This window comes from Excalfactoria chinensis, chromosome 2 (assembly GCF_039878825.1).
Source record: "Excalfactoria chinensis isolate bCotChi1 chromosome 2, bCotChi1.hap2, whole genome shotgun sequence".
Classification (NCBI taxonomy): domain Eukaryota; kingdom Metazoa; phylum Chordata; class Aves; order Galliformes; family Phasianidae; genus Excalfactoria; species Excalfactoria chinensis.
Window position 1 is genome coordinate 6,868,900 of NC_092826.1, and position 24,142 is coordinate 6,893,041.

Below are 24,142 nucleotides of genomic sequence, written 5' to 3' on the forward strand. Positions count from 1 at the left end.
GTTAGTGTTAGGTGAGAAATAGCAGTGTCCAGGATTCTTACTCTCCTTTTACTTGCACATTTTTCTTTCTTAACATAGGGATCATTTTCTTTTTGAAACAGTAATCTTCATTCTGTATTCTTCAGGAGGCTTTCTGTCCTCTTGAAATAACTGGTAAAATATCTGCTCTGTAGCTCCAACTCACCTTTTGCAATGATCTCCCAGTGGTTTGGTAGATACACTACCTGGTGGGAGATGTGTTATCTACCTAGTTGTCAGGACTAACAAGACTTTCTTCACTCTGTTTGTTGTTTTGATACTCCTGTCATACATTAATCTGGTCAGAGCAGCGGTGTGTAGATGACCTATGGATTTGGTTGAGCACCTGGTCTGTGTCAGCAGGTACTTCTGGAAAGGTCAAACTCTTCAATTTATATAAACAGCAAAGATTATTTTGAATTAGGCGATTCTTCAGTTAATGGAGAAAAGTCATGCATTTTTATGTGGAATTATCTGCTTTTGGAACAACACTAAAACCCACTAACAATGCATATAGAAAGAAATTGCATCAAATCTCTTTAGTTCAACTTGTTTGGGGATGTTAAAACTTTTATAACATCAGTGACACTGATAAAATCCAGATAAGTCTGGAAATCTTTAGGTCACTATAGTGGAATAATGCTTTATTAGTAACGTGGGAAAATGCTGCGTATTTATAGTGTTCAAAATGTAGACTTTGAATAAGTAATGGCGTCTGTCATTGTTAACTCTTCTGCTCAATTTCAGGCCATTAAACAGTATTATAAATACATATACTGGTGAATGTGTTCTGAATAATGAAATCTGATCCTTAGGTTTCAGACTGGAGAACATGTGAAATCGCAGAAATCTGTTATGTGTTTTTTGTCCAAAGTGTCAGCCAGAAGATGCTTACATTTATTGTGCATTTTCTCGTGTACTTTAACTTGGAGCTCTACATTAATGAGGATTAATGACGTGCTTAGAATCCTTTCATATTTCTCTTTCACTTCTTTTGCCATAAATCTCTGAATTTATTAAATTAAAAAACAACAGCAAAAAACAACCCTGAACTTTTCGGTTATAACTTTGTTGAGAACTGTGTGTTACTGAATAACAACGTAATGATTGTACCAGTGGACTTAAAATACAATCTCTCTCTTTCTTCTTATTTCTCACTTAAGGATAAAAAGAGTTATTCCTGCCCTGTGTGTGAGAAGTCATTTTCCGAAGATCGACTTATAAAATCACACATCAAGATAAATCATCCTGGTAAGAAAAAATCAAGGAAATGTTCTCAGCCTATTACAATTCAACTATAAACTTCAGAGCGAGCAATATAATGTGGTTACACTCCAAAGAAAAAGTCTGTGTCTAATCTAATTTGTTTTGATTAAGGATTTTATTGGGTTTGCAGATGTTAGAATTTAGAATGAAAAGATTATTGTTCCAGGTATGTCAGGTAATTGTACTAAGCAATCTAACTTCACCTGGCAAAGAACTCATTTCCATCCACAAGATGACTTAAGTGAATTCAAATTAAGTACCAGTGCATCTGGAATTAGTTCCATAGATATTATATAACAGCACATTAGATGTAAAGTTCCTATTGCCCATACATTAACTGACAGAAGTGAGTTTATTGCACATTATTTTGTCTGTTGGTAGTTTGCTGTGTCTGTAGATAAATTCTCATGGATGCAGAGATCACTGGGCTGACACTAGGCCTGCTCCCTTAGGATGTGGCCAGGCTTTATCTCCAGGGCCATCTGAAGTCTTCAGTAGGGCTGTTGCTAGAACCTGGTGTAATAGTCAGTGGCCAGAATTAAGCTGGATCCAAGCTAACTACTGCAATCCAGTCAAAATCTTTTAAGATTTGCTTCCTAAAGCCTTGATTTATCAGTTCTAGCACAATGGCACTATTTCCTTCACAGTATTTGTATGAGATTGGATAGAATGACTCACTGCCACTGTGGATAATGGGACTTGACTGTATAGGCTAACATACTTGAATCAGCTCATTTTACAGCGATGCTTCCACTAGACATAATTTATTACTAAGTAGGAAAGTACCAGTTCAGTTTGGGAAAGAAGAAGCTCATTTAAAATCTCTTTCACAGTCTTTGTCTGAAATACAGAGTAATAGGTAAAGCAGTAGTTTCTTATCTTCCTACTGCCACTAGATAGTGCTAGACTCATGTTTTTAACAATTTCCTTTGCTCTAGACTTGCTTCTACTCCAGCTCTCTTTTTCTCAAACCTCTTTATTTGCAGAACACTCTACAACAGTGTGCCTGGTGGAGGGCTTCCCATATGTTATGGGATGGATCTGATGCACCAGGCTGAGATGAGGAAAGGCTTATATGCTATATTGTAGACAGGAGATAAGACACTCAGTAAGCATAGAAATTAAAGTTCAAGAGCTGTGGCTTTAAAGCTTTTGTGTTGCCTTAGCCTGGGAATATATTATGTGGCCTCTCTAAATAATGTAGTCTGTGAATTAGCAATGCACTATATATTGTGCCCTTAAAGCTTGCCATTGGTCTGCACTGTTCCATTGACTGCTGAATTATTATTAGTGTATGCTGTGCCTGGAGTCCAGAAATACCAGTTAACTCTGGAGCTGTTCTGTACTGAATTTAAACACACTGAACAATTTGTTTTGTATCTGATTCCTTCTAAAAGTATGGGATGATTTTTTGATTTGGGAAACTTCATTCTTTTAAACTCTTGATTATAATAGAAGTAAGGTTAAGAAATGATGTATGTACAGCCTATTGTTTGTATCTTCATTTCTAATTCATATATGTGAATAGAACTTATCTAATAAATCTGGTATACCTCTGTGGTACTAACAAAATACACCTAAGATATGCCTATGCAGAAGCTGTAATGCACAATTCTTTGCACTGTACATGCAGTCCCTGCAAGCAGGAGGAAATCCTTTATTCTTCCAACATACTTAATTACAAGCCAAATAAATGTAAGGAATGTGTTGCTGTAAATTGTCAGTTACTGAATGAAATGACTGCAATTGTTTATAAGAATGTAAATGGGAAAGAACAAAGATGAAAGAAAAGGATGAATACTCTTAAAAGGGATTGAATTTTAAAACAACACATCAAAAATTAATTTAAACTGAAACCATTTCATACTTATCATTAAAATGTTATTTCTGTAGCTCTTTTCTCCTTCCTTTCTTAATATAATTCAGCATGCCGTGCTCTCATTGCTTCAATTTTCATCAAGTATAAAATGTGTTATTAAATAATACTCCTTCTTTTACTAGTTTTGCAGAGGATGAAGTTAACTCTAGTCCCATGGAGTCAGTAGGACAAAAATCTCCTTAGATTTTTGTAGAGCTGTGTTTTAAACCAGAGACAGAGAACTCAGTCCTTTTGCCCAATGATTAGGGAACTCAGCAGTAAAAGAGATCTCTTGGATTCTCCTTCCATCTCTCAGAATGACCTAGCTTTTGACCAGGTTTTACCCAGCTTTTATCTGATTTAATATTAAATGTATTAATAGTCCTCAGACATGAGAGGCATCAACTTTCATAGATCCCTACTGAGCAGACATACAAGCCTGAAGTCATGAACCAAGAATCCACCATGGATGTGAGGGTCCCGACCTGTCCGTGTTTTTTCTAGTTTGATTATTTAAAGATTGGATGGGAACCCAGACAGTTGAACCTGCTAATCTGGCCCTGCTTGGAACTGGTGACCTTAGAACCCTTCCAGATGCATTTATTCCAGAAGTCTGTTTTTTCTCTTCAGAATTTCAGATTATCAGGCATTCTGGGGATTGCAGCTGTGACTGAAATATTGTGATCCTTGACATCTCTGGAAAGCTGGGGTGAAACTTTGAAGAAACTCTTCTGAAGATATTGAGGAAAAAAGCACTAGATCAGTTTATTGGAAATGTTCATAGTTAGAAAATGGTTTTTAAGCCTGTGGCAATTGCAAGATTTATTTATGTATCTATCTGTCTATTTATTTATTGTAAACAGATAGTAGAGATTATCGAGTATGCAGATTGAGAGAGATAGGTAAGAACATATGAAAAGGCCCTAAAGTAGAAGTGCTGTATTCATTACTTAGGTATTATCTGAGCGGCAGGGGGAGGAGGTAAAACTTCTTGCTCTTCAGATCTAGCTCTTCAGTATTAGTTATGGAACAGAGAACAAATTCCCTGATGTCCTTGTTTTTATTATCTATTACTTTTCTCTCAGAGGTTTCAGTGAGTACCATTTCTGAGATTCTTGGCCGAAGAGTTCAGTTGAAAGGACTTATTGGAAAACGAGCTGTGAAATGTCCCTATTGTGATTTTTATTTTATGAAGAATGGGTCAGACCTTCAGCGTCACATTTGGGCTCATGAAGGTAAAAGTCTGGTTTTGAGTTTTTGAGCATATGATCAGTTTCTTATTCCACACAGGCTTTGCTGACATAAAAAGGAACTGAAATTTACTGCTATACCTGAATCAAAAAAAAAAGTTAAACTACAGTATAGTAATTCTCAATGTTTATATAATTAGTTTAATAGATTCTAAATCACATATGAAATTACATTCTCACAACGCAAATGGACAGCCTAAAGGTTAAAGAAAATTAATAAGCTTCTGATTCCATTTTTTTCAATACCTCATTCATATGCATCCAAAAAGTACATGTTCTCAACATGAATAGACAGCCTAAAGGTTAAAGAAAATTAATAAGCTTCTTATTCCATTTTTTTTTTCTAGACCTCATTCATATACATCCAAAAATTATTCTATAAAGAAAGAGAGAAGCGATTTAACTTCTAATTCAGTCTCTTAAAACCAGTATTTTTCAGCAATTCCTTACGAAAAGCTATTGCTCTTTCAGGTTTGTCCAAAAATACTTGTTCGAGGAATCTGTTAGTAAAATGGCTGAAATCCTGTTGCTTTGATGTACACTTACAACTTCTTTGTGTATTATAATAGCATCATGCTGGGCATGGCAGCTAGCTGACATGGACCTAAACAGTGATGAAAAAAAACATACGAAATTGATGATCTTATATGTATGTGTGTGTGTGTATCGGCATTCTGTGTATGTATGTGTATATATATATATATGCATATACATAATTGTACATAATTGACATGCATATATATATTTATTTAAGTGTCTCAGGAAGAAATCCCATTTCAGTGCTAGCACAGAGTTTGAAAATTCCTTTAACTTAAAACCTTTGTCCAGTAGAAGTTTCTGTCTAGTCAGTGTATTTGTGCTTATAACAGATGGGAGACAGCTCATATGACCACTCAAATAGTAAATAAACTATGGAGCAGATTTCCTTTGGCCTTTTGGCGTTATTCTGGATTATTTATCAGTGAATTTGCATAAAGGGAATAATGGAATTTGGTACTTCTGAACTGGTTTTTTGTTACCAGTGTTTGTGCCTGTGCAGGCATTTATTCTAGTACTGTGTGTTTGAAAGCCTCAACTCTGAGTTTATCTGTCTTTTTGCTATAGGAGTTGTTTTCTTTAGGATCTTTTAGGAGCTTAGGTAATTCAGAATCATAGGCTTGGAACAGTGCTTGTGTATTCTGTAGACAGAGTTTATGCTGCCAAGAAAACTTGGTACCCATGTCATATAGTTAGGGAGAAGTGGACAGGAATTTATTCCAAAATCAAAGCATGTGATCAAGCCTGCTTGAAAGTAGGTTGTAATTCCTCATGCTTGTAAATCTAGTTTTAAGATCATGAATATCAAACTAAAACTGTCAGAGCCTCATAAAACTGTTGAATTACTCTGCTAGTTCAGTTATATCCAACTTCTCTTTGAAAGATTTACTTTGTTCTAGCGCACTTGCTGCTAGATGAGATGGTGATGCTTTGGATGATCTGAAAGAAGTGAAATTGTAAGTGCTTGTGGCTTAACCAGAAAAGAAGTACCACTGGGCAAGCCATTAGCAAATCTGAAGCTAGTTAACAATCAAATGCAGCCTTACGTGTTCAACTTGTGCTTATGTATTAATTATCTAATGGACCAATCTTCCTAAAAGAAGTTTCTTCATTCTTTATTACAGTAAATAGAGCATGTTAGTTGTCAGAAGACTGATTTGATTGTGAGTTAGATTCAGATTTAGATGGTTCGGATTCTGCTTTTAAATGCAGGGTCAGCATACCAATACAAAAGTAATGATATTTTCTTCATTGAACTCAGAACCTGCATTTAATATAGAAGTATTTAATTCTGAAATGAGCACCCCAACACTCCATTCTCATAATGAGTTAAATCATGTGACACTGTCAAGAGCTCTGTGTCGTTTACTTAGACTCTAGAGATTAAATTTAAAATGCTGACCTTGTTGCCTGTTTTGCTCTCAAAATTCAAAGCTTATGTATTTCTTTCCAGGAAATGCCCACTCTCACATCAAAATGTACAGCTTGTTTCCTAGTGCATTTTTTCTTTGTAGGTGTCAAACCCTTCAAATGTTCTCTCTGTGAGTATGCCACTCGCTGCAAGAGTAACTTGAAAGCGCATATGAATCGTCACAACACTGAGAAAACACACCTTTGTGATATGTGTGGGAAAAAGTTCAAAACGAAGAGCACTTTGAGGAGCCATAAACGCCTTCATACTGCTGATGGTAAGCGCGCACTTATTAAATCCAAGTTTGTTTTAGGCCAATAACTGTTGCCTGTAATATAGCACTATATTAACAACCTTTTTCTCATTGGAGTTTATGTACTAATTCAAAAACGTTTCAAAATCAACTTCTGTGAAAGACGGTTGTCCTTGGAATACTTGCATTTTCTGAACTTGTATTGTGATCACTTCCTTCTGTATGCTTTCAGAGTACTTCTGATCTCAACAGAAAATACAGATAATAACTTAATTATCTGTTTTTTTCTGAGAGAATATTGTTAGGAGTTGCCAAATCCGGTAGCCCAGTAAAAGCAAATTACTGCACACCTATGTCCCCAATGTGTCCTAAGTGGCACACATAGGTATGTATTCACAGTAGGCACATGCATAGGAATATTTACTCAGTAATTTCTGTGATAGTGATGGAAAACAAAACAGATGTAAATAAAGATAAAAATACTCTAATTTCTTTCAAAATTTGGGACTCAAATTGTTATTTTATTATTATTATTATTTGGGATGCAACTTTATTTCCCTGTCACTTTCAAAGCATGTTAAGCAATATAAGATCTGATGACTTAAGCAGTGTGGTCTTTGCTACTCATGCAACCTTGTGGATCATAGTACCTCTCTTTATTGGCTATTTCATTAGAATTGTTTTTTCTTGAATTTTTTTCCTGTTCACCAGCATTGCCCTTGCACCTAAACACACGATACTCTCTTATTTTTGTGTCTGCTCTTTTCAGTGTATGGGACACTAACAGAAGGAATGTTCTCTTTCACGTTGGTATGATATATATTATAGGAAATGTAGCCAACTTAGTATATCATTCCTTATTCCAAAAGTACTTTCCAGTGTTTTCAAATACCTTGATCAATAACATACAGGTGCTGAACATATGTATAAATTACATATGCAGAAATCACTAATTTCACTTAGCAAATCATTTGCTGATACCTGGCAGTGGGAGAGAGCAGGTCATATTTGAACTGAAAGTTAATTTTGAATATAATCATAATATGATGCTTAAAAAAACATCTTCCTGTGGTGCCATTAATGTCTCCTGCATGGGCCATGATACAAACACAGTGTTCTGGGAAATTCCCATTATCTTTGGTGAAATGCATGCTGCCATTGGGGTGACAGATTTCACTATCTGTAGATAGTGAGTGACTCTATAGAGTCTTACTCCTCACGAAGCTCACTTCAGTTAACTCTTCATATATTTCCAGCAGTCGTTAAAATAAAGACAACCTTTTTCATCAAGAATATACTGTATGATTTGTCAAGGGACTCAAAACCTCTTGGATGCTGCTTGTTTCTCTTTGCTGAACGTCTTCTCCTACACTGACAGCACTTCAAAACTTCTCACTAGCATATAGCTAGTGTTTTCCAGTTATTTCACAAACAAATGAATTTGAAAGATGCTCTTTGAGTCTTGTCTTCCTGACTTATGAATCTAGGCAATTTTTGTTCAAATATCAGCCCTGCAAGGTCAATTTAGCCAGTGGAATATAAAGTCGTTTTCTGTCTGTTTTATTCCACTCAAGGGTGATATGATAGAAAACAACTCTGCAACCCAGGCTTATTACTGGCTGTGATTAGAAATAAATCAGAAAAGCTGTTTTTCATTAGTTAATCAGATATGAGAAATTGTAACATGATGTTTCATAGGTTTGTTTTATGGAAGCTTTCACACTTGTTATAAAATACTTGCTATTGTTTGAGTGAGATTCAGAATTTAAATAAACCTGATTTCTTCAAGGCAATACTTATTTAACCTTCCTATTGCTTCTTTTGCTTTTCAGCTAGCCTTAACACACCCTTACCCTGCTTTTATCAGATACAGTTGGCCAACCATGGGCATTTAATAGAGAAATGCAGCCTTTCTGCATTTAATGCATAGCAGGACTAATACAATCAAAATATATAGAGAAGGGGAGTGTGAAAGCAAGGCAAAATATGGAGACAAGCTATTTTGTATTTATATCATAAATGAAAAAAGATATAGGAGAGAAAATGCTTTAAAATAAAGGATGCACAAAGGGAAGTACTGCATGGTTATATATTTGAGAGCTTCCCTCTTAATGGAGCCACAAGCAGCAACAGATGTTTCTTGAAAATGTCATAGAGAATTCATTCCTGTTAGAGTAATGGTTTCAAGGCCAAAAGCAGGCTATTATGACCACAGAGTCTGATATCTTGCAGAATGCAGACCGTAATTTAATAATTCCACATCATATTTCAGATGGATTGTGTAGTACATCTTTTTATATGTATTATATCTAAGCAGACTTGATTTAAAGACTTCATGTGACAGGGCATCTATCTGATTTTTGAGTAAATTGTCTTGGACATTAGTCATGACCTCTGTTAAAAATGTTGACTTTTAGACTTTATGTTCTACCTATCAGCTTCAGTAGCTGCAATTCCATTTCTTGTTCTTCTGTTTTGTTACTGCCTTTTCAGGTTTAATATCTGCAGTATTGAGGCCTGACTTGGAAACTTGTAGGCACGTAAAAAGAATTTCAAATACACTGTGAATGCAACATTAGTTTTTAGCCTTCTCTACAGAACATAAAGAAGCACCCTTCTTTGCATAACACTTCTGTACTGAATTAATGTAGGGTTTTTTGTGGTGTTTGTTTTTTCCCCACAGTGCAGTCACTACAAATTGTATGACTGTACTGACAACCAGACTTTCAATCTGCAAAGTACTTGAGAAACAGCGCGTCTCGAATCTTTCATTGACTTTTTAGCCTTGTATCTGTGAGAACAAAGTTTTGTGCAAATATGCTCCAATTGTTTTCATATCCCATTGCCGATTAGGTGTTCCAAAGTTATTTTATCTCCATACATTTGGAGGAAACGTGTCCCTTTTAAAATAAAGAATTCTGATTGGCAGCCACCCGACACTGCACAGGAGGTGTGAGCTAATCCCAGTATGTGCTCTCTCTTGCCTCATAGAACTGTATGCGAGTCTGAGAGTTACTGCAGAGATTTAGATGAGAAAAGACAAAACCTCATAATGAACAAGGCAAGGAGGCATCATGCTCTCTGCTGCAATCTATGCCCATTGTTTTTAAAACTGTGTAAGCGATAGTGAAAGGTGGGAACACAAGGCTCTGTTATTTGCCATATTAATCCTGTTTCTTTCTGTGACCAATTTTATTTCTCCATGTGTCTTGGATTAAGCCTTCGTAGAAATCTTTTTAAGGTACTTTGAGTCATGATTGGAAGAGAAGAGCAAAAATATGTTGAAGGAATCTTGTGGTAAAAATAATAGGTCTGTACCAGAAATATATCAAGAAAGCATGCAGGGAAAAACAAGAAAATTTAAATGTATTTGAATCTTAACAACTCACTACTGGAGACAAAAGTAGAGTAAACCTATGTGACCATGACCAGACATCGGTATTTTAAAGATGTACAAATCTGCTATATGGATTGCAAAGTAAAGGTGCCTATAGTGGTAAAATCTCAGTTCCCTTCTTCCATTCAAGCTCTGCTAGAGTGATTTTTGTCTCTGTTTCACCAGAAGACTATCCCAGGAGAACCTCAGATAATTAACGCCTGTAGTTTACAGGTGACACTCAAGCCTTTTATCTTCCTTACTGCTCTTCAGTCTATTTAACGAAATTTTAGAGAACAGGTAGTAAATTGAGTATTGTTCATTATTATAACTTTGGAAATCATCATTATGAAGAAATGCTACCAGTAATTTTCAGAATTTAAATAGAAAACAGTGATTCCATTTTCTACCTGTTTCAGGAAAGCAGTTTAAATGTACAGAATGTGACTACACAGCTGTTCAAAAGCCACAGCTCCTACGTCATATGGAACAACATGTCTCTTTCAAGGTAAGAAAACATAAGTTGTAAGTTGTCATTGTTATAACTTTAAGAAATACGTGGAACTTCAGGCAAGAGTTTTAAAACTAGCACATTTTGTTTTGTGGTCACAATTACAGCATCTTAATAATTCAGTATTTTGGGAATTTTCACTTTATATTCAGACTTCTGAGGTGGATTTATTTTGTTCATGGGCTATTTTCTTGACAAAGATACACGTTTTAAAATAAATAAAACAAGGGTAACCATTATGCCCGATTTGATATTATTAATCTCACATATATCTTAAAATTCCCTATTAAAGTAGGGATATGCATCCCATCCATCGCTGCTCATTGCCCATCTTAATCTGCTGTGAAAGTTTGTATGTGAGTTCATACACTTAAAGAAAATTGATGAAAATTATTATTTAAAAAAAAAAACAAAACCATTTGAAATGTATCTTGGAGGGAGTTTTGAAGATTGTTAATGCTGCTTTGAGGTGTTGAGGTGAGAAATGTGTAAACTCTAGTATGGTTTTATTCTCAAATTTCATGTTGGTTTTCAGCATGATCTTGATGCAATGAATGATGAAATACTGTATTCAGGAAACAGAAATGATACTTTTTTTTCTAGAAAAATCAGTATTTTTTGTGTATGAAATGTTCATTTCAATGTAATACTTATCTTAGCAATGAACATATTAATCATGGAAATTGTCATACTGTTTTGATATGCAACAGCTTTCATTATCTAACAAATTAGCTTGCTTCTATAAAGGATAGACTTTTGTCGCTCCTCTGTGTAGCAGAAAGGATGACAGCTTTTTGTTTCATGATTTAAAACGTTCTGGAAGACAGGACCGTATAGGAAAACGCAGCAAATCATCTAGCGAGATATTCTTTTTCTTAAAGATGAATCCCAGGCTGGATGTGACTCCGGGCAGCCTGGTGACCCTGCCCATGGGAGGGCAATGTTGTAACTAGATGCTCTTTGAGGTCCTTTTCAACCCAGGCCATTCTATGGTTATATGAATAATAAATATTTTTTTTCTATTTTTTAATGGAAAAACACTGTTTTCCTTTTTTAAATGGCTAATGAGATTAAAGTAGTCATAGTGAGTACTTTATAATGAGTTAAAACATGGATACTTCTGTCCACATTTTAGCATTATAGATCCAGTGCCTCTTTCCAGTCCTCTATAAGCTTGCACTGAATTGTGGCTCTTCAGTGCATTATTAAGGTAACTGCAAAACACTGAAGTAGGTCAATCAGGAATATTTGTTGAGAGGGGTTCATTAACTGTCTCTTAGTAACAAGTACCTCTCCCTGGGATAGTTACTTGCATGCATATCAAACTCATCAGTAGTAACACAATCTAATAGTAGTTTAATCAATCCTATTTCCAAGCTACATGGCTCTTGAGTCACAAAACCCTGGTGATTGATTCTGGACCTCAGGACACTCACAGAAATGAATTCCAGAGCTGCAGAAATCAAAGTTAATCCTGTTAGTGTGCTGGACGTTGTTTCCTCTGTTTGAACAGTGTGTTCCTGGTAATTCCTGGAGCCCAGAAATACAAGAACCCATTAAGAAAAAAAAAAAAAAAAAAAAAAGATTTAAAATATTTACCAAGATTTGATGGTTCAACTTAAATGTTAGGTGTGGGAGAAACTGAAATAGATTATGTTTTGTTTTTTCTTTATGTGTTTAATGGTAGATGAGATAGATGAGTTCTTGGTGACTAGTTACTGCTGTGCTGCTTTTATAGTCTGTAGATCACTTGCTGTTTAGAACTTTTTTACTTGTTCATTTCATTTTGGTTAAGCTGAAGCTGGTCGCAGATTTCCTTCAACCGCACATGAGAAGAAATGCACAGAGAATCAGAATTGTTTGAGTTGGAAGGGACCTTTAAAGGTCATCTGGTCCAACTCCCCTGCAACAAATAGGAACATGAATAGCTAGATCAAGTTTCTCAGAGCTCTGCCCAGAGTAACCTTGAATGTCCTCAGAGTTGGGACATCCAGTAATGCTCAGACATTATTCTGGTAAAAAAAACAAAACAACACAAAACCAAAACAGTACTACATAGAATTTGAAGAAACAAATGAAGTTAATGGGCTACATTTTCCTGACATAGTTGGAAAGTTGGGAGTATGTGAAGTGACAAAGTAATAAAATACATGTGGAAAACCTGGAAGAGATGTGAATAACCAAGAGAAAACCAGTTAAGTGTTAGAAAATTGTTTTGGTCATGATAAATTAAGTTGAAAAGCAGTGGAAAATAAGTTGGTTAAAATTTACTTAGAATCAGACAAATTCTACAAGGGAGGAATAGATTAAAATAAAAATTGCTGTATTGCTATAAAACAATTGGAAAACTTACTAAGAACACTTTGGTTTGTTTGTGCCATTTACTAATGCTTGACACATTATTAAAGTAATCCTGTTACATAACTTTGGTACATTTTTAGGTCATTTCATAGAATCATAGAATTATTCAGGTTGGAAAAGACCTCAAACATCATCAAGTCAGACCACAGCCTAACCATAGTACCCTAACTCTAACAACTCTCTGCTAAATCGTATCTCTGAGCACCACATCCAAATGTCTCTTAAACACATCCAGGGACAGTGACTCAGTCACCTCCCTGGGGAGCCTATTCCAGTGTTTAACTACCCTTTCTGTAAGGTAGTGTTTCCTAATGTCCAACCTAAACTTACCTTGGTGCAACTTGAGGCCGTTTCCCCTTGTCCTGCCACTTGTCACTAGTGAGAAGAAAGCATTCCTGTGGAAAACTTGAATAGCTGAATGTTACAGCACCTTCTGAACTGAAAGGAATCTGAACACTGCTTTTCCTCCTTACTGCTATTGCTTGGAGCCTCAAGGAAGGTCATGAGCAGCAACATTAGGGCGGTGTTCTGGTCAGCAGACCCTGACAGCAGACATTTCCCTGCTTTAAATTCAGCTTCTTAATCAGAATTTCTGAACCAGCTGTTTTCTGCTGACTAGCTGTGGATGAGTCTGGTCGATGTGCATGAAACATTTTGCTTGTTCTGAGGAACTTGGCTTTCCCCAAAGGAGTTCAGTCAGTGTCTGCGTTGTTTCAGTCCTGGTTCTACTTAGCTTCCTTCAACAGCTGCATGTCTCGCTCAAAAGCTGCAGTTATTTTAGCTCTCTTACTCCCAATTTTCAGACAAAAATTACTTTGTGCAGGGCAACTGAGTAATTCACTTGTAGAAAATCTCTGTGCGGTCAGACCTGAGATCAGCATTTGTGAAAATATGTAGTTTATTGAACTGTGAAATTAAGTACAGTTTTTAGAATGTTGATAATTCTTGTTTGTTTTTGTTTGTTTGCTTGCTTGCTTTTTTTTTGCATATAATTGCAAGTACAAAACTGTAGGTAAATTTTAGTTGTGACTTTGATTTGTACTGAATTTTGGAAGGTCTCCTTGGAAAATACCTGAACTAGAATTCAACCTGTTTTCTATGAATCTAAGCCTTACAGCTTAGAGCTATTTCCTTTTTTTGCTCCTAGCCTTTCCGTTGTGCACATTGCCGTTATTCCTGCAACATATCTGGTTCCCTGAAGAGGCATTACAAGAAAAAGCATCCTAATGAAGAGTATGTAAATGTAGGTTCTGGGGAGCCTGCCACAGAAGCCCTTATCCAACAAGGTAAACCTCCTTCCACCTTATAGATATTGATGTTATCTTGCTGAAGCAAACATGTACAAGAAACTTTTGTAGGGTATTTATTCCTCATATTATTGGGTATTATGTTATAAAACAGTACTACTTTTCTGGTAATTCCGAACAGCCTGCCTGTTCTTTCACTGTTCTTGGTTTGTAAGGGTGATTGAATCAAACTTCTGATTGACCTTGCCCGTTCTGTTCACTGCTGTGTACATTTATCTTTTTCACTTGTCTCCATCTGTAAGTAAAGAATCAGTATCTTGAAATGAATGATATACTGATAAATTTCTATGACAGTTTTACAAGGTTGAACTAAACACTGAGAGTAAATGACACTAAATTGTGCCACCACAAAAGAGAGTGCAGGTAAAACCAGTTGCAATGCTTGAAATTTTGTTTGTGACCAAAGGAAGCATGAATTATCTGTGTAAGTATTATTAGTATAATGGAAATCTTAACAACCTAAATTAAGAATCGTCATTAATCTAGATCTAACTGTTATGGTGGCTAAAAAAAAAAAAAAAAAAAAGACAAAATGAAGCATTGTGGTTAGAGTACTTGTGTATATAAAAAGTCTCAGTAATAATACAATGAAAATAGTAGCACACACATTTAGTTCCTACACTTTTTCCTGGTATTATGCTGGCCCTCCCCCTGTTATTCTGCTTTCTAAGACTGGTGATTCTCTCTGGTATTTGTGCTAGTGTGGGGGTTTCAGTAAGTTTTCAGCATCTGGATTTCTTTGCTGGGAGGAACATAATGTTCATCTTCATGGCTTTGTCTTCTTCTCTCCTTCTGTTTGAGGTCAGTGTTAATACGTTTGTTTCTGCATATTTATGTTTTCTTTTTAATTGGTCTGTAGCTCCAAATTACATCCAAATTTACTGTCTGTAGTTTAAAGGGCAACAAAATACATATGAAGGACACCAGTTTTGTCTAGCTGCAGATCTTCGCTTTCTTTTGGTAGTTTATAGCTGAGATCTTCATTACCAAGCTTGAGTCCCATTTCTTACCACTCCTTGTCCTCTCTGCTGCATCCTGTGTCTCCATGTGAAAGGGATGTTGTACCAGGCCTGCATTTCTCTGCTTTGTATCACTGTGCTAGGGTCCTAAGTATTCCGTTCCTTGTTACTGATGTGTAAAACTACAGTTGTACTACACACACAAAAATAAAACTTGATTAGATGTAGGCACCTGTCAATTAGAGAAATTGCCATCATAGGCAGGTCAAGAAGATATAACAAGAATATTGGGGGATATCCAAACTTTAAGAGTTAATGGAATGTCAGAGGTAAAAGAAAATCAGCTTGAATTAGCTTAATTTATCATGTTTGTACAGTTAGCATTAAAAGATCAGTTACTCTCAGTCATTATTTTTTGTTGATAATTTTCAGCTGAAGTCCTGTATTTCCTTCTGAAAAGATGGGAAGCACTATTTGCTTTATTTCTCCCATTTCTACTTCATACAGGCATCAGTCACAGTGTAACTTATTCCTTGCAGTGCCTGAGTAACAGCAAAGCACTCACACGTACTGGTTGTCTGATTCCCATCAGTAGTTTTCCTTTTTCGCGCTGGGCAGATGAATCAAAACAAACAGTTGACTCTGCTGTCAGATACCTTTGTGAGTGCAGAATGTCATTGGAGTGAAGTTCACCAGACACAAACCTTATTCAGTTCTGGTGCCTAGTGTCAAAGGTGGAAAAGCCAAATTAAATAAAAAAAAATTCTAAAAATATTTTAGTATTTAGTATTTTATTACTTTTTTTTTCCCACTGAAACAAACAACAACAACTGTAAAGTTGAGAATGCAGGAATTGTCAGAGAATTAAGATCTTGGAATGAGATTAAAAAGAATTAGCCATTATGTGTTTTCTGGTAGACATGCTGTTCTCCCTGACTTTGCAACCTTCTTTCTCGTCCTTTCCTTACACATTCCTTGTGCTACCGCTAGAACTGTGATTGCTTCCCAGTTGTTCAGTTGCTTTATAGGGTACAGGAACAGTGATAGGACTTCAGATTTGTGTAATAGCTACTAAGACTGTGCCTCATCTCAGAACTATCATGAAGAAAGCCGTGTTAGTAGATGCAGTTTTCCCATGTACAACCTCCTTTGACAGCTTCACTTTCTCCTGTGTAGCCCATTGTGGGGAGTATTACATGTGCACTCAAAAATGGAATAATTCTAGATTTCTTGTCAGACTATATGAAGATCATTTTTCTTCCCCCCTCCCCCCCCCAATGTCTTGGTATCTCACTAGGAAAAAAATGCTCCCTTTTGTGAGACTCAGTTAATTAGGATTTGCAGCACACAAGTGCTGTTTAAGTTAATCATTTTCTTTGTGATTTTGGAATCAGAAGATCTTTGGGTCACAGCACAAACAGGTCAGTGTGGACGTATGATGCAGCATGACAAGGTATGACTTTCTGAGCAGCCTTGGCCAGTGGTTGCAACTTGTTGCCTCACTAGTCTCTATCAGGCTTCAATTTAGCGCACCCATAGATCTGAAAGCTATTTTGGAAAATTATTCACATGTTCATGTAAGAGAAAATTTATCATCTTAATGGTAAATACTTACATGCATGTAAACTGCTGGATTCCACTCTGGATTCCTAGAAGTGCTTAGAGAGTAGAAGCGGCATCAGGATTATGTATTGCTGGGAACAGCCAGGAGGGTTTCTCTTCTGAGCTTATATTAGAAGACCCTGCCAACTCATTTAATAGTTTCATTTTCTTTTTTTTTTTTAAGTTTAATTTGTTCTCTAGTGCTGAATATGTTACATTTTTTTCTATACATTGCATACTTTTTCTTTACTGTTTTTTTTTCCTACCCTGCATTGTTTTGCTTATGTATTCCGGCACTCTCTGGAGTATGGCTTTTCTACTTGTGTTCATGTAGTAACTTGTGCAGTACATTCATGATGATCCGTTTATGGCCTTATGGCCTATTACGCCACTGTCATCACTTTAGCAGACAATAACAGTTGTCTTACAGAAGTGTTAAGCAGGTAAGTGAACTGTTTGGAGAGCATGTCAGTGCCATAATCGGGAAAAATATTAGACCTGTATAATACTTAAGTGCATTGTTTTTTTGCAGAGATCAATTTGATGTTAAAAGCAGAAAAGCTGTGTCATTTACTGACTTTCTGCTGCCAATTTTTAAAAGAATTGTGCAAAATTTAATTTTCTGAAGCTTTTATATCAATTCACTGACCTAGACTTAACTATCATCAATTCTGTGCTTTCATAGTTATTCTTTATTTAAAGTCTCAGAAACAAAAGTTGTGCTTTAATTAATCTGGTGTATTGTTACAGTGGTTTCTGTAACTAATGTAGGAAGGGCTTCCCTTACACAATGATATATCTTTCTAATAATACAGATTACTGTGGAATTAAATATTAATTTCCTTTTCTCAAACTGATAATTTCTTTGTCCTCATCAGAGCTACGGTATTTTGCTTTTGTAACCTGCAGAGTCTTAAGCCCACTAACAGAGAAACCATTTCAGTACTAAGATAGAGTATTAAGCATCTGCTATAATAGTGAATTTTGGTGAGGATTTACACTACACAGAGTGGGAAAGCATAGACAAATAATGTCAGCTGTAGTGACTGAGTGTAGCTGCATTCTGTTTACCAAAACAGAGTTTATTTTCACCTGGTAGAATACCCTTTGGTAGATTTCCATGACTATAAAATGGAATGCTTTTTCTAATCACCTTATGCTTAAAAGGCTTTGTGCAGTGAGAGCTTGGCTTATTGTCAGTTTATGAGAGACTGTGTGAAGCATTTGAACACCATGAGTAAGAGGCATCATTTGCCATCTGGTGGCTTAGCTCCTAAAGCAATTTGATTTGTTAGAGTGAGTTCTGGTCACCTAATGGAACAAATTATCACATGTAGATTATTTCTGCTCTGATTTAGTCAATAGGGAAAAAAACAAACAAACAAACAAAAACCCAACAAAAAACAGCACTTATTTGCGTAATTGCAAGCAACACGGATCTGACATTTAACCAAATGAATTTAATAAGAAAAAGAAGTAAAAGCTTTTTAGTCTGAAATTGGCTGCTTATGATTTCATCATATTCAGTATTTTTTTACCTGTAAAAAAATGTTTATTCAGTAAACACTGTGCCAAATTCATGCCGTGTATTATTTTGTAGTAAGATGGGAAACCTCTTTTACACTTCTGTGTATGTTAACATCAACACTGAAACTCTAAAAATATTAACTCCTCCTGGTCTGCTTTAATAATACGTTGTTTGTTTCAAAGATAGTTAGAACAAGTGTCTTCAAAGACAATCAGTGTCTTAATAGTACAACAGGAAGCCAATATTTAAACCTAAAACTTGGCAGAGCCCATTCCTGTAGATTTATTTTAATATACATCCAATTTATATTGGAAGCTACAACGGTGTGCATTGGAGCAAGCATTAAAGTCTCTAAAGAACTCTATGATTTGAAATAAAAGAGTATTTACTGTGAAATAAAAGAGTATTTCTATATTGAATATATTCTATTTATTTAGAATTAGTTAATGCACATACTGGTCTTAGTTTGTGCTGGGCCTACAGCAGAATGTGAGTCTTAGATACCTTTGAACTTCAAAGAAATGTAACTTGGAAACTACAAATGGTCTCTTAGTGCTGTTAAGCTTGTGTTTCAATCAGAATCACGACTGTGAGCTCAGGTTCCTCTGTTACATTCCGTCTCTCTCTTTTGACATTGAGCTCAACAGGCTTGAAACCACTATTTTTTACTTGGACTTAATTACAGAAATTAAGAGTAATCTCAAGCTAATACAGGTAGCTGTATGTTCCTGTTCTTTGTACCTGTGAGAGGGATTCTCAAAGGAGAGAGATGTAGAAGCAAAGGGAGATGGAAACATCATTCCTTCAACTTTTCATCCATCATAGGGAAGCGTGAAGGTGGGGAAGCAAGATTGCTATACCTTTCCAGGTACATGAGTTGTTCCAGACTCCTCCTGTTACTGTCATCCAGAATTGTCATTCAAGCATTGTAAGAGTTCATCTACTTTGTGAGGTTTTTTTTCCATTTTTTCATACTGTTTGTGTTAACGAAAGTAAAGATTTTTAAATTAAGTTTTAAATCTTAGCAGAGATAAGGTGAAACAAAGCGGGTGTTTACTTCCTTGAAAAATACTTAATAGAAAAATAACTGAAAGAAGTTATTTTTGTCTCCTTGCAGGTGGTATTAAGTGTCCTGTTTGCAGCTTTGTATATGGTACAAAATGGGAATTCAATAGACATCTTAAGAACAAGCATGGAATGAAGCTCGTGGTACACGACAGGGAAGCAAAGTGGGAGGTAAAACAAAGTTTCCATGGATTTGGCGCTAGGATTTTAGAAAGTTATGGAGAGAAAGTTAGGGGTAACAAGTATTCAAAGGTGTGTTCTCATCTTTATATAAGAACAGGTGGTCACATGATCTCATCACCATTTTCAATGCACACACTGCTGTGACTGTTAATACTGACTGCTTTCATGACTAGTAACTGGATTAATAACACACTAAATGGTTATAAAGAGTGCTCTAGACCTCTGCTGCAGAAAAAATGAAAGTTTTAGCAAAAGTATGTGAAGCTAAAATATATATATATAAAAAAAAAGCATACAAAATATTCACTGATGTTAACTTGAAGGTGCCCAAAGCTGTGAGGTTATATTGAGTTAATGAAAGGAGCTTATGATTTGGTCCAGACAATGTTAAAATACAGAAGACTGAATTTATATGTTAATCAGCTAAACGTGATACTGTTATAAAGAGTAAGTCTTCCACTATCTCGTCTTGTGTCCAAAGTATATAGGAGTCACAGCATCAATGATTAGGATCAAAGCTTGAAAAATGTAACTTAGATCTAGGAAGCCAAGTCAGATGCTGTTAACAGCCTCTTTTGAAAATCATAGTTGTGGGAAAGAGAATTTCTTTAATTCTTGTGTATTGTCCAAAACACATTATTTTAAACACATAACTTGGATTGTTCTCTAATTTGCTTAAATAAGAGGGAGATTATCCATGCATTGGCTGGGTTTTGTTTTCAAGTTAACTGCTGAAGTTTCTGAAGAAGCATCTACTCAGTATCTCCATATCACAGAGGATGGAGAAGATGATCAAGGTACTCAGGCTGCTGTAGCTGCATTACAGAACCTTAGATACACTTCTGAAAATGGTAAGTTACTTTTCTGGGAGTTGGAACACCAAATATGTGTTAATAAAGATCTGATTCTTTTCAGTATACTGGGCAATATACTATCCCTGTGAAACAATTAAAAATGCTGAAATTTGTTGTCCAGAACTTCTTTAGAGTTTATATTTTGTCTTGGAGAGTAGTGACCATTCATAATGAATGTCTGTATCCTTAAGTCACTAATACTTACCACGCTCTACTTTGCATTTTATTATTAGATGTGTGGAATTGCATGCCTGTATTATTCAATATACTGTGATTTCAGCTGCCTTGGCAAAGCAGATGGTGTGTATCAAATGGCAGTTCTTAGCTATCATTTTTCTTCCCGCTTAAATCAGCCATCCTGCAGAACTGACACAGTGGAATACTTCATTTACCATATTCCTGAAACAGTACAACCAGACTTAATTCTGATGGTACACAAAGCAGAATGAACTATTCAGAATCACACTGGATAAGAAGAAGAGGACTTAGATTAGATTGATAAATCAGGAACAATAACAACTGTAAGAAGAAACTCTCAGGTCTAAGAGAGTGTTAAAACAGAATCAGTGCTTACATATTCTGAATGTGTGTGTGTAAATAAATGTAGTGGGTGCTGGAAGAAAGCATTTTACCATTGCTGTGAACTGTATGGTTCATAATACATATAAGTTTCACAAGCTCCCATTGTTTTGTGCATCTCCATGCATGTCACATGTAACCAGCACTTTATGTCTATTATTTTACTTTAATAAGTGGGAATTTAGAATGAGTAAAAATATCTCGAGAAAATTTCTTAAGCTATAATATATTTAAATTAAAGTAAGCATGATCGTGGAATATGCTGTATATAACAGTTTTGATTTTAAGCATGAAGCAGTAATTTTCAAAGTAGAACAATTTGCTTTAATCATCTAACTTTTCTGACATATTCCTTCTAGGTATAAAACCTAGCAGTTTATACCAGTTATGTAACTGAAGGCAGTTATATAGGAAAAAAATTAAAGGAAGAAAACATTTTTCAGTTCTCAGATAAAACTGAGAAATTTCATTTGGATCACAAAATGTAACTACTTACTTTGAAATTAAATGATTTGAGCTATATTCCCACCACAGTATCAGTTTGTAAAGGTTGGGTGTTAAGACATGAGCTGTATTCCACTGACTGGTTCCTTTGGGCCTCTTTCCTAACTCCAGCAGTGATTTCAGCAAATTAAAGCAGCTTTATCATGACCTTGAGAGTTTTTCTCCCTTACTGATATCTGTCATGCTACTACTAGTCGTATGGACATGCAGACCACAGGACAGGGATTCCTATTCCTGCATGTCACAAAACATTCTTCAGCAGCTGAGTCTTTCCTTTTCACATTTCAAGAGAAGTGGATATTTATTTATTTATTTATTTATGCATTTATTTTTGTATACTTGCCTTTCCTTTGGTAGAATTGCATGGATAAAGATAATTTAGAAATGTGACAAACTTATTTTCTTATCCCATGCATATAATACAGTAGACATTGTTTCCCTCAAGAAATTACCTTTTTCCCTTCAGAACATTAGTGATAATGTGTTTTAGGTTGAGAGGTGTTGCAGACATTCAGACAGATGATAAACACGAGTATCTAATATACCAAATAGCTGTCTATGTCATAGGTATTTCAGATTCTGTTTAATATGAATGTATGGCAAATACAGATTTGGATTTGTATAGGCTCGCAGCTGTCTAATTTACAGTTACTGCTGTTAGTTGTATCTATTGTTTTAGTCAATGTATTTTTTTTGATCTCTTTAAAATAGTCATAAAAATGAGCAGTGTGGTTTCACTTGCTGATACACATCAGGCAAATTTGTTTTTGTGAATACTTTCATCCCATAGATCTGTTATTAAAGTGTCATGTTAGTGAGCTGTTTGAATTTACAGACAGCACTATGTATCAAGGTTAAAGCTTGAGGGGAAAGAGTGTCTCTGTCAGTTAGAATCACATACCTTTAGGCCTGAATTACTGTAATGATCTTATACTTACTGTCTTTCTGATCAGGTGAAAGACTTGATCCAACAGCTGTAAACATTCTGCAGCAAATCATAGAATTGGGATCAGAAACCCATGATGCCACTGCAGTTGCTTCTGTAGTTACCATGGCACCTGGAACTGTAACAGTACTAAAGCAGGTAAGAGCTCTTCTTCTGAACAGCTATGTTTTATTTTGGTATATTTCTTGTGAAATCAGTGTTGTTCTGTGAGGCCCAAATTGTGAATGACTTTGTAAGACACATACAGAATATGTCCTAAAGTAATTTTGTCCCTGTGCTGTGTATATATATGTGTAGAGTCATAGAATTGCCCAGGTTGGAGAAGACCTTTAAGTTCATAGAGTCCAACCACAACCTAACCATACTACCCTGACAACCCTCTGCTAAGTCATGTTCCTGATCACCACATCCAAACGGTTTTTAAACACATCCAAGGGTGGTTACTCAACCACCTCCCTGTTGAGCCTATTCCAGTGTTTAACTACCCTTTCTGTAAAGAAGTTTTTCCTGATATCCAACCTAAACTTCTCCTGGCACAACTTGTGGCCATTCTCCCTTGTCCTGTCACCTGTCACCACTGAGGAGAGACCAGCCCTGCTCTCACTGTAAGCACCTTTCGGATATTGGAAGAGAGCAATAAGGTCTCCGCTCAGCCTCCTTTTCCACAGACTAAACAGCCTAGTTCCATTTCAGCCCCAGTTTATATGCACACACACACATTTATACATAAATACACACGTGTATTTATATTAAATACATAGCCATCAGTATAAATACATAAAATATGAATGGGTAAATATATATAGAAATGTGAGAGTGAGAAAATACAGCCTTTTCAGACTTCTTAAAATAATATACCTCCATCATGAGTGAGCATGTGGTCCCACTATCATCTAAAAGAGTCAGGAGTTCCTTGGTTCCATTATTTCAGAAACATGAAGAAGAACATGAAAGGTTTGTATACAACTGTGCAATGCTCTGCAACCATTATACTGTTTGACCATAACCATGGATGAGTGACCATAATTTGTCCTTTCCAGTGCTGTCCTGTAGCTAAAGTTAGAGAGATATTCAGGGTCTTAAAGTTATGTGTCATGAGAACAAAGAAGACTTGTGCCCAGTCTGAGTTCATACTGCCTTTCTTAATGAGGGATGCAACACAATTCATTTGCAGGCATGTAACATCTCAGAGAAGAGTATTACTGATGCTCCTTAATAGCAGTTTTTTCTGTGAGACAGAAGTCAGTATGACCTCTGTTATTAGGGAAAACGGAAGAAAAAAGTGAGAGTTCATGAGGTTCATAAAAGTCTAGTGCAAGGTCTTGCAGCTGGGTCATGGCCAGCTGGGGGATGTAAGGATTGAGTACAGCCCTTTTGAAGAGGAATTGAGGGTACTGGTGGATGGTGTTCTGGACATGAGACAGAAGGCAGAAAGACAACCATATCCTGTGCTGCATTAAAGGAAGGCAGGTAGCAGGACAAGGGAGGTGATCCTGCCTCTCTACTCTGCACAGGTGAGGCCTCACCTGGAGTACTGTGTCCAGATGTGGAGTCCCCAGTACAGAAGAGACATGGACCTGTTGGAGCATGTCCAGAGGAAGGCCACAAAAATGATCTATGGAATGGAATATCTCTCCTATGAGGACAGGCTGAGAGAGCTGGGCTGTTCAGTCTGAAGAAGAGAAGGCTCCAAGGAGACTTGTGAGTGGCCATTCAGTATCTAGATGAGGGCTATAGGAAAGAAGAGGCCAGAATCTTTAGCAGAATCTGTTGT

General features: G+C 36.1%; 1 protein-coding gene across 2 annotated transcripts in view; it reads left to right on the forward strand.

Moving 5' to 3' along the window:
* ZFAT (zinc finger and AT-hook domain containing) overlaps positions 1-24,142 on the forward strand; it is a 75,404-nt gene that overhangs the window by 39,706 nt on the left and 11,556 nt on the right. For both annotated transcript variants that reach the window (XM_072328411.1, XM_072328412.1), the window contains 8 exons: positions 1,182-1,269; positions 4,228-4,377; positions 6,444-6,617; positions 10,389-10,477; positions 13,989-14,127; positions 19,355-19,473; positions 20,210-20,336; positions 22,376-22,506. In XM_072328411.1, the coding sequence (XP_072184512.1) occupies positions 1,182-1,269; positions 4,228-4,377; positions 6,444-6,617; positions 10,389-10,477; positions 13,989-14,127; positions 19,355-19,473; positions 20,210-20,336; positions 22,376-22,506 (1,017 nt within the window). The remainder of the gene's footprint in view (positions 1-1,181; positions 1,270-4,227; positions 4,378-6,443; positions 6,618-10,388; positions 10,478-13,988; positions 14,128-19,354; positions 19,474-20,209; positions 20,337-22,375; positions 22,507-24,142) is intronic.